The following is an 11,158-nucleotide window of genomic DNA, read 5'->3' on the forward strand; positions in this document are numbered from 1 at the left end:
GGGGCGGGGCGTGGACCTTCACCCCGCGCCCGCAGGTGTCGCAGGCGGCCGCGGAGCTCCTGGCCTTCTGCGAGACGCACGCCAAAGACGACCCGCTGGTGACGCCGGTACCGGCCGCAGAGAACCCCTTCCGCGACAAGCGCCTCTTCTGCGTCCTGCTCTGAGCCTTCCTGACAGCCTACCCTCCCCTGCCAAAGTATGAATCCAATAAACGTGCTGATTGTGGCGGCGCCTGCATTTTCGGGGAAACTGAGGCACGCGTGGAGCTGGGGTCCACCGCGTCTCTTCGCACCCGCCTGAGTGTGTGTAGCGTGTGGGTGTGGGGTGAGGATATGCGGGGTTTGTGGACGCGGAGGGTGTATCGGAGGAAAGGAGCCTGCGCCGAGAGCTCTGGGATCCTGAATTTATTTACTCGTCCCAACAGCCCCGGAGGCAGCTAGCTACTTGTATGGTATCCGTTTTACAGACGAAGAAAGGGAGCCAGAGGTCCCTTACTCAAAGTCACACAGCTAGGAGATAATGAGTTGAAGACTGTGGATCCTAGCGCCCCCTGAACCCCTCCGCTGGCCTCTCTCCCCTCCTCCTTCCTGGGCTGGAGGTTCCTGGGAGCTCCTGTGCCCCTCCCACCTCATCCCTAAATGACTCCGCTCTTTTTTTTTCCACGTCTGGCTGCGCCCTGCCACAAGCCTACCTCTGTCCTTAAGCACAGAACTCTGTTCATTCGTTCATTCATTCTTCCAAGCTGTGTACCCGCCCTGAGCTGGTTGAAGCTGGGGACATGGCTGTGACCGAGATGGCCCTGGCCCCGCCCTCCTGGGGCTCAGAATCCAGCGGGAGAGACAGACATGTCCCCAGACTCAGCTTGGGGATCAGGGAGGGCTTCCTGGAGGAGGAGACATCTGGGCTGGGATGTGGTGGTAATAAAACGTGGGATCCCGAGAAGAGAGCAGTGTGGCTAGAGGGAGAGGAGACCAACTGACATGTACGTTCCTTTCTGTGACAACGATTTTCTTTGTTCTGGGGATGCAGGGGTGACTGTGACAGCTCTGGTTCCTGTCCTGTGTTTCCCACTTCACGCATTGGTGGCCCGCAGGACATATATAGCCTAGAGTTATGTAATTTTGTGCTCTCTACTTTTGGCCTACATAATGTTTAAAAATGTTCTTCACTTGGTTGCCAAATCGAAAAATAGAGTACTTCACATAAAAGTCAATATTTCCATCTTCTCTGGAACTGACAAGTCTGGCAACCTCAGACCTACACAACCCTACGGGGTGACCACAGGCTATGAGATGGGATGGGGACTTTCCAGCTTGTTAAAGTCCCCACCCTGCCCTATGGTCTCCCAGTTGAGGAGGCCAAGGTTCAGTCGCTATCTGTCATGGCGCCTATGTCAGGGGCTTCTGACAAGCGAATGAAGAGAAAGGTGAAATGTCTTTGAAAAGTCTGTTGACGAAGAAATGAGAACTGGGTAAGCTGTTTGTTATTTTACCTTGTTGGCTTGAGGGCCACTGGGTTCGCGACCCCCTCCTTGCCCCTCACCCCGACCTCCTCTTCTCCGGAGAGTAACACCCCTGCTCCCCAGTTTGTGGCTGACTGGAGGAGGGGGGCTGGCCCTTGGGTCTAGGTGGAGAAGGCTCAGTGGGCCATGCGTGAGTCTGGCAAGTGCTCCATTATTCGCATCAGATTAGGGTCCCCTGGGCCCCGACTCTGAGCTTCCTGTCGAATTGAGACAGGAGACAGGAGCCGCTGTAATTACATCTCCCTCCTGCCCCCCACCTCTCAGCTTGCGGCTCGGCCGGGTTGCATCATGTCTGTGGGAGCCCCAGGGGAGATAGGGGACAGAGAGAGCCAAAGATGAGCTGGGGTTGGGGTGCGGAGAGAGATGCTGGGAGGGGAGTTGCCAGAAGGATTCTGGAATTTGTCAGATTCAACATCCTCGCATCTCAGAACCTGAAATGTAATGGAATCTGGAACTCCAGGACTCAGAGGGCTGGAATTCTGGAGTCTTTCAAACCTGTGGGGCCAAGATTCTGGGGTCCCGCCCCCTTGTCCGGAGCTGCATCAGTGTAAAGAATTTTTGTGCCCAGACTGTTGGGACTTAACCCTCTCAGCCTCGGGATCTTTGAGCTTCCTCTTTCGAATTCCTGGTCTTGGGGAACAGAAGCGGAGAGGAAGCAAGTGGGGCTGGCCGACCTGGCCTAGGGAAGGGAGGACACGTCTGCCTGGAGCAGGAGGGGGAGAAGGGAAGGGAGCTGGACCCAGACGCTGGTCACCGAGGCTGGGAGGGAGGGAGGAGAAGTGAGAAGGGACAGGGCAGGTCCCTGGTGATTAGCTTTCATGCGTGCAAATCCAGATAATTTTGTTAGTGGTATGATGACACTGTAACACCAGCTTCCGTTCGCCAGCTGCTCTTTCCTGCCCCGCTGCTCCTGCTGTGAGGTCAGCTGTGGGGTCATTGCCTGGTCAAAGGTCAGAGAGGTAAACACCTGGGGAAGTGCTTGCTCTAGGCAGTCCCCTACCACTTCACTCCAAACCCTGAGGGCTTTTGCGACCCGCTCCTTCCGGCAGGGCTGAGGGGGTCAGGGAGGGGCGGCCCAGAGCCAGACGAGGCACATTTGTGGCCATCACTTATTGGGAGTCCTGTTTCATGTGCCCCAGCTCACTTAACTCTCTGATAGCTCCCAAAGGGACTCTGTTCCTCCTCATTTTATAGACGTGGCAAACAGGCACAGAGAGGCGAGGGCCTGAAGGACAGAAAGGGGGGGTCTCCCAGGGGAGGGGCAGGGCTGGGACGACAGAGTAGAGCCCCCTGGAGCAGGAGTGAGAGCAGATAGGTTGGCAAGGACCTGTTTGGGGTGGAGAAAACGGTGATGGGCTGAGAGAGTGGCCTCTGGCAGTAGATGCTTCTATCTTTCTATCTGCGGGGGAGGGACAGGGCAGGATAGATCCACAACAATGAGAAAGGGCACCGGTGGGGGGGCAGGCTTCCAGTCATGAGCAGCTAGTGGTGTGTGTGTGTGTGTGTGTGTGTGTGTGTGTGTGTGTGTGTGTGGTACAAGGTGGGGGCGGCCTCTCCCTAGGGCAGGGTCAGGAAGAGGACAGAAATCAAGGAGCCGAGCCGGGCCCAGGGCAAGCTGGGCCCAGAAGCACATCTAGATGGGAGCCCTGGGTGTGGGCCTGGCCGGGGCTGCAGCTGGCTGTGGAATGACACAGCCCAGGGCCTCTGCCAGGCTCCGGCTCCAACGCCCTCCTGCCATCACTTGTCGCTTGCCATTTGGGAACGTGCCCCTATCGGATGGTGCCCTCTGCATCCCTAGCCCCCTGGCACACAGAGAGTGGGTTAGGGCTTGTTAAGTGAATAATAACACCACCTTCCTAGAGGCAGCGAGGGTGGATTCCATCTCCGATTGTCATATATCACCCTGACCAGGGCAAGCTGGGCCCAGAAGCTTGATGAGGACATCGAGGCTCAGATAGGGGAAGTCATTTTCTAGGAGTGTCACACAGTGACTGGTGAGCGGTGGCAGTGACTTCCAAACCCACCCGTCTTCCCTGCACCAGGCGGCCCCTCCACACACAAACACACACATTAGACACGGCCATAAAGAAGCACACGAGCCCACGACAACGGACACTCACGGACAAGGAAAAAGATGCACAAACAGGCCTCTGAGAAAACGATGCCTGCCCACACGTGCCATCGGCATATCCACAGTCCCTAGCACACCCCCTGGGGGGCCCATTTCGGTCCCCTCCCTGGTGCTGTGTGTCCATTTACAGTTGTCATCAGGGTGTCCTCTCTCATCTGCTGGCTGCCCCAGGTCCCTCTGGGGAGGCCTGAGTCTTGCTCCTTGCGGTGGGTGGATGGGGGAGGGCTGCTGACTCAGCCACTCTGAGCAGTTCCTTCCCACAGCTCCCCAATTCCCCCGCCCCCGCTCTTCCATGGCCCCTTCCCTGCCTAGAGGGGTGACCGCTTGCGCCAAGGCACCAAGGAACCCTTACTGACACGTGCCGTGGGCCTGGCTGGGGCGACAGCTGAGCAGGCAGCTGTGGGTCCCCAGGAGGTGGGCGGAGATGCGTCCAGCCCTGGCATGGACCCGGGGACCCTTAGTCTTCTCATTAGGAGTGAGTTACAGTCACAGCCACCCCCACCTGCTCCCCAAGCACAGTACCGATGCCACCCGGGAGTGAGGGCTCCCGGCTCCCTGCGGCACAGGTGGAGAGACTGAGGTCCGGAGGGTGGGGGGCTTGTCCGAGGTCCCATGTGCATGGGAGCAGAGCAGACTTTCTAAACGCTCAGACGTCCCTGGTGCGGACAGGAAGCCAGTGGGAGGGAGGCTCCGGGAACCAGCGCTCCCCCCACCCGCCCTGAGTCCCCAGATGCAGAGACAGGATGCAAGCCTGCCAGGCGTCACCCTTCATTAATATCATATAACTTCCTGAGTTCCCTCCAGTCTGCCTGGCGACCAGGGGTCCACATGGTGGGGGGGCCCGAGACCCACACCCATGGGCACCCCCCAGAGCAGGGCGGTGTGGTCACTCTTGGAGCCCCTGGTGTGGCTGGAGTCGGGGTATCCGTCCTGCCAGAAGCTGAGGATGCCGGCTGGGGCTGGCGATAGGGAGACTGGAGTGAGGGCGTGGCTGGGGGCTGTGGTCATGGGGACAGAGAGGGGAAGTCTGCAGCTCCCCGGGGTCCAGCCCTTGGGGTCAGGAGCCTCGCTCCTGGCCGTGGATATGGTTCATCTGCACAGGCTCTCTCCTTGTTACGGAGGACTCTGGGGTGGGCCACTGGCCACGATCTCTGGGCTACTGGACTCCGGGGTGGGCCACTGGCCATGGTTGGCCACCAGGCCCATGAAGCCTGTTCCCCCTTGTACAGATGAGGAAAGTGAGGTATCCCATCTTCCCATCCTCACCTGGGACTATCCCACAGCAGTGGTTGAATTGGGACAGAAACTCAAGTCAAATGGAGTGAGACCCCAAATTTGTAATCTCTACACTTACACTGCCTCCCCCCAAAATAGGGGTGTCTGAGAGGGTCTCTGAGGTCCCATCTGGCCTTGTGGGCAGGAAGTCTGCATGGGAACCCTGGGCTCGGTGGGAATGGGCCTGGGGACAGCCATGCTGGCAGCTGGGACACACAGGCCTACCACACTGGCCCAGGGCAGCGCCAGCTGCGGTGCATTTGGGGAGGGGTGAGAGAGAGCAATGAGACGGCGATGTTGGAGGCCTGGACGGCTGTCTGTGGCTAAAATATTATTCCTGGAGGTCAAGGTCGCCAGAGCTTGGCCTGGGGCCTGGGAGTGCTGGTGTGAGAAGCAAGAGGGCGGGAGGGCCATCTCCACTTCCCAGGGCTCTGCCTCCGAGCCTGGGACGGGGGCCTCAGGGCAGGCTCCAGGGACTGGCCCGGAGCCTCCTTCCCCAGCCTTCTGGAAGGAATGAATCGTTCCAGGGGACAGAAACTTCCCAATGCCTGGAAAACACCGCATGGGGGAGGGAGGGGTTTCATGGTCATTTCTCAATCCCTGGGCAGTGTCCTAACCCTGGGGCCCAGAGCCCAGAGCCCAGAATAGATCGCAGAGGCCACCCCCAGACAGCCTTAAGGTCTGGCCAGCTGTCCCCTCAGGTCCCGTCCCGGCCCCACTGGTGAGCTCCAAACTTTAACTGAGATGAGTCAGTGATCCCCACCCGAGGGTGGGGGCTGCTGGGAGATGCCGGGGCAGGGAGAAGGGCAGAGACCTCTGCGTGAGGAGGTGGCAGGTGGCTCAGTGATGGAGACCATGAGAGGACACCGGGAGGCGAGCCAGAGGCGGAAGACGGATGCCCCGGGCAGGGGGACGGAGGGAGAGCGCCAGGGAAGGCGCACGCCGAGCGGAGGGGGCCTCCGGAGGAGAAGGCAGGGGGAGGGAAGGCGGGGCAGAGAGAGGAAATGAAAAAGCCCGGGCGAGTGAGCGAGCGGGCGAGATGAGTAGAGAGGGAGGAGGGAGGGAAGGAGGGGGACGCTGACACACGGAGACCTCACGGGGAGACCGGACCGGAGTGCGGGGACGGCGAGGGCTGAGGGAGGAGGCAGAGGTGCGGTGAGGAGGGGCCGCGCCCGCAGAGATGCAGAGACGGCGGTAGAGGGCTGTGGGGCGGGGGAGAGGGAGAGGCAGAGGCAGAGGGGTGGACAAGGGAGGGGACAGAGACAGGGACAGCAAGAGACGGAGAGAAAGGGGTGGGGGAGAGAGAGAGAGAGAGAGATAAGACAGAAGGAAGGAAGCATAGACAGACGCTGGACACACAGGGAGAAGTCGGGTGGCCTGGGAGACCCCGCCTGCAGTGAGGGCCATGTGGCCCGAGGTGGGCGTCTGAGTGGCCGCAGGGGCAGCCCCGGTCCCTGTCCCCCCACCTGCTGCCCGTGGGCCCCTCCAGTCCAGGCCGCAGGCCGGGCCGGGATGGCTGACTCCTGCAGGAACCTCACCTACGTGCGGGACTCGGTGGGCCCGGCCACGAGCACCCTGATGTTTGTGGCCGGGGTCGTGGGCAACGGGCTGGCGCTGGGCATCCTGGGCGCTCGGCGGCGGTCACGCCCATCCGCCTTCGCGGTGCTGGTCACTGGGTTGGCGGTCACGGACCTGCTGGGCACTTGTTTCCTGAGCCCAGCCGTGTTCGTGGCCTACGCCCGCAACAGCTCACTGCTGGGCCTGGCCCGGGGCCGCCCGGTGCTGTGCGACGCCTTCGCGTTCGCCATGACCTTCTTCGGCCTGGCCTCCACGCTCATCCTCTTCGCCATGGCCGTGGAGCGCTGCCTGGCGCTCAGCCACCCGTATCTCTACGCCCAGCTGGACGCGCCGCGCTGCGCGCGCCTGGCGCTGCCCGCGGTCTACGCCTTCTGCACCCTCTTCTGCTCCTTGCCCCTGCTGGGCCTGGGCCAGCACCAGCAGTATTGCCCCGGCAGCTGGTGCTTCATCCGCCTGCGCTCCGCCGAGCTGGGGGGCTGCGCCTTCTCCCTGGCTTACGCCAGCCTCGTGGCCCTGCTGGTGGCCGCCATCATCCTCTGCAACGGCTCCGTCACCCTCAGCCTCTGCCGCATGTACCGCCAGCAGAGGCGACAGCAGGGCTCGCTGGTCCCGGGCCCCCGGAGGGGCGAGGGGGAGGTTGACCACCTGATTCTGCTGGCTCTCATGACGGTCATCATGGCTGTGTGCTCCCTGCCTCTCACGGTGAGTCTGGTCTGCAGCTGGGGCCGGCGGTGGGGGGAGGGCGGCGCCCAGCCCTGTCCACCACGGGTTTGTGTCCATTTCGTGGATGGGGAATCTGAGACTTACAGAGGTCAGAGGCTTTGGCCTCTGTCAAACAACCCCTGACTTTTCGGAGGCATCTCTCCCCAGTTGCTTCTGTCCCATTTGACTCCTCCTGACCCCTTGGGTAGCCCCCCGACATCTCCAGCCCGGCCCCCCACTCAAATGCATGCTCCACCTTCCCTTACCCCTTAATGAGAATAAGATCCGCTAATCATCCAGCACTGGCTCTGTTTTCGCCTGGGCTCAGTGGTTTGCAAACCCCTTTCCAGAGAGCTTCAAAATGACCCATGTACCTATTCCGTAAGCATTTACCAAGAAACAAGACAGAAATGCCTGTCTCGTCACCATTTTTACAGATGAGGGGCAGTGTCTCTTGCCCACGATCGCACAGAGTCAAGTCTGGACACGGGGCTCCTTTAATTTCAGTCCCACAGCACCCCCCCCATTTCTGCCAAGTTTCCCACCCCCAGCTTCACCCTCTGTCTGCCTGGGGACTCTCCCCGCCTCCCCCGTCTCCTGCAGGAGCCCGGGATTGAAGCAGGGCAGACCCTGGCCCTCTGGTACCTGGTCATTCCACCTGCACGCTGGGCCTCGGTTTCTCTTTCTGTAAAATGCAAGACTGGGCTGGATTGGAGGGCTGTCAAAACCTTAGGGGGTTACGATGACTCAGGGACTGGAAGCTGTGGACAGATGCACTCAGGCACAGCCCCGTGACCCACCCATCTCTCCCTCTAGGCCTCTGCTGGCTATTTCCTGGAGCTTTCTATCTGTCTGATCTCCGGGTGCATATATTTCTTAGTTTTCGTCTTATTTCCTTCCTTTTCTGCCAGGCCACCCCACCCTTATGTGTGCAGTGAGCAAGTGGGTGGAGGGGAGCGAGGGCGGAGTTGGGGTGCTTTTTGACACCCTCGCTGTGCCCTCAGATCCGCGGCTTCACTCAGGCCATCACCCCTGACAGCAGTGAGATGGGGGACCTCCTAGCCTTCCGTTTCAACGCCTTCAACCCCATCCTGGACCCCTGGGTCTTCATCCTTTTCCGCAAGGCTGTCTTCCAGCGCCTCAAGCTCTGGTTCTGCTGTTGCCTCTGCCCCGGGCCTGCCCGTGGCCACTCGCAAACACCCCTGAGCCAGCCTGCCTCAGAGAGGAAGGACTCAAGGGCCCCTGTCGCTCTCGGGGGGAAGGAGGGGAACTGGGTGCCTTTGTCAGCCTGGGGCGAGGCGCAGGGGGCCCCCCTGCCTGTGGCACAGAGAGCTGGCAGGAGCACCGTGGAAACGACGTCCAAAGTGGGGTCCGCGGCAGCCTGCTCCCTCTGCTGACATCTCCGGCTGCCCTGTCTTCCGGAAGCAGGACCTGGACTGTCACGGCCATGGCCAGTGGCTGCAAGTGGACAAGCAGAGAGGTGAATGCTGGAGCCCTGACCTGCCAGAACCTTGACCCCACCCCCCTGACCGCAGGGGATGATCAGCTGCTATTTCTCCTCCTCGGGGGGTTGCCACAACAGGCTCTGGGACGAGAGGGAGGGCAAGAGGGAACGTTTATCCTGGAGCACGAGAGGAACAGTTTTCTCAAAATAACCAGTGGCCTGGCCGGCCTGCTCCGGCCCTCGCGATGGCCATCCATCTCACTGTCTAAATATTTAGAAGGCGGAAAAGTTTCTCGCAGCTCCTGTGCACTCAGGTCTGCTGGGGTTGGCGTTCCCCCACCGATCCTCATCTGTTCAGGGTGTCCCAACTGCCCCCCGAAAATCCCCAGGGGATGGTCCTGCCGTCTCCCAGGCCGCTCCAAGAGCCAGGGCCTTTCTGCCTCCCCTTGCTTCCAACTCCTCATCAAACTTGGGGAGCCCCGGCCTCCCCGGGAGAGGCAGGAAGAGGGGGAGATGCTACGTTGCGGTGACATCGCTGGGCATGTGTCTAGGAAGGTTGGCGTGGCTTGGTAGTTGTAAGAGGCAGACTGGGGGAATACTGGTGTGTGTGTGGGAGGCACAAACCCTGCGAACCCCAGGGGTGGCCCAAGAAGCCAAACCTAAGTCCTGTGCCTGTCCCTGAATAAATAGCTGCTCCCAACAGAGCCGGACCTCACCTTATGTATCCTTGGAGCCCTCACAAAAATTTCATTCATTCATTCATTCATTCATTCAACAAATAGTGTGTGCTGACTCTGCCCGGTGCTGGGGACACAGACCAGTCTCTGCCCCACCCTGGACTCTGCTGGGTGATTTCCAGCCTTCCGCCCCTCCCCCACTTGCCCTCCTTTGCCCTCAGAGAGGCCCAGAATCAAGGGCATTCTGGGGTGTTCGCTTTGGGTTGTGGGAGGGCGAATGAGAAAGCATCCCCCCCACCCCCGCCGGCCCCAGTTTCTCTTTTTCACTTGCTCCTGGGTTCAATGAATAACTCCATACCTGGGGAAGGATAGCAGAACATGGCCAGAGAGCCTGCTACAGCAGCTAACGTCCGCGAGCCCTCCACCATGGAGGCGGGTCCTCTCCCCACAGCCTGCTCTTACTGCTTATCTGCAGAGGCCGGAATCTGGGGGAGCCCAGAGAGGGCAATCACCAGCCCCAGGAAAGCACAGCCTGCAGGTGGAGCTGGTCCCTCTCTGGAGCCCAGCTCACTCGTTGGGCTGGCGACTGCCTCTCTGTACCCTGGCTTCCTTCTGTGGAGAAGGGCCGTCGTAACCTAGCGCTTAGCTTGCAGGGTTGGGCTGAGATGTCATGATTCGCCCTGGGAAGCCGGTTAGCACAGGGCCCGGGAGTAGAGGCTACAGCAAACGGTACCGTTATTGCCACTGCGTTGGTTGTTGCTATTGTTGTCTTGGCTGTCTGGGCAAACGGGGCTTGACGACAAAGCAGTGCTTTGCTCCATCGTTCTTGGACTTCCCCCCCACCCCCGCCCCCCAGTTACTGTGTTTCAAATGACATCGAAGAAGAACAAGGGGTGTGTGGGAGAGTTGAAAAAAATAGGTCAAGACGACTGCCCAATGGGTTCGGGGTTTCCCATTGGGGGGCTAGATAGTGATGGTTATATAACATCGTGAATGTACCAAATGTCTCTGAATTGGACATTTTAAAATGGTTAAAATGATAAATTTTGTTATGGGTATTTTACCACAATAAAAAACAAAACAAAACAAAAAAACATGTGATACTGAAAAAAAAAATCAAGAGTATATAGAAACTTTTATAGCGGTCTTGACAAAGTAGTATTATATCGGTTGAATTTAATAATAAAGTTGACTCATATAAAAACCAGAAAACAGGGGAAGAAATCTCTGGTGGGGTCCAGCATTTGTCACCGAATGTGGCCTGGGCTCAGTGGGAACCCGCTCGAAGGGACCCCCGGAGGGCGGTGGAGTGGGGTGGAGGGGCGGGTGCCGAGGGAGCGGGCATGACCCCCAGGGGACACTCGCCACCTCTCTTTGTGCCGCTTCCAGAAGTGGGTCAGTTCTGTCCATCCGGCCTCTCCGGGCTCGCTAATTGCCAGAGCTGGGCTGGCTGGGCATTGGAACCCACAGCACCAGGCCCCGTTTTGCAGATGAAGTGTGGAAGCTGATTTTTCTCCGGCTCTGAACCCGCGGAACTAACGTCTCAGGAATCCGGCCCCTCCTCTACATCCTGCTGTTCCTCTCAGACCCCATCGCCTCTGGCCTGGACGTCTACAGTCTACATCGTCTGCCAGGTCGGGGGGCCTCAAACGACTCCCACCCTGTCCACTCCGCAGCCCCTCGGGGATGATCTGGGAACTCGTCTCCTTGCTGGGGTCCCAAGCCCCGACTGCCCATGCACCCGCTCCACCCATGTGTCCCCTGAGCTAGCTGCCAAGGCCCTAGCGGAAGGTCCTGTCTAAGCAGCCACTCCCCTGCCTGCAGAGCTC

The 11,158-nt window shown here is 59.7% G+C and overlaps 2 protein-coding genes across 2 annotated transcripts; both read left to right on the top strand.

The window, feature by feature from the left end:
• Positions 1–11: 11 nt before the first annotated feature.
• Positions 12–285, top strand: GNG8 (G protein subunit gamma 8; the record flags this gene model as incomplete). The annotated part of the gene is made up of 1 exon (XM_023535232.1): positions 12–285. A coding segment is annotated over one exon (153 nt), but the record flags the coding sequence as incomplete, so codon positions are not given.
• A 5,724-nt stretch (positions 286–6,009) lies between these two features.
• PTGIR (prostaglandin I2 receptor) lies at positions 6,010–10,535 on the top strand. Its single transcript, XM_011367904.2, has 2 exons — positions 6,010–7,208; positions 8,213–10,535. The coding sequence occupies exons 1-2, from the start codon at positions 6,441–6,443 to the stop codon at positions 8,603–8,605; spliced, it is 1,161 nt and encodes a 386-aa protein (XP_011366206.1). The 5' UTR covers positions 6,010–6,440; the 3' UTR covers positions 8,606–10,535.
• Positions 10,536–11,158: the final 623 nt, after the last annotated feature.

Source organism: Pteropus vampyrus, unplaced genomic scaffold, assembly GCF_000151845.1.
Source record: "Pteropus vampyrus isolate Shadow unplaced genomic scaffold, Pvam_2.0 Scaffold138, whole genome shotgun sequence".
NCBI classification, from domain to species: Eukaryota; Metazoa; Chordata; class Mammalia; order Chiroptera; family Pteropodidae; genus Pteropus; species Pteropus vampyrus.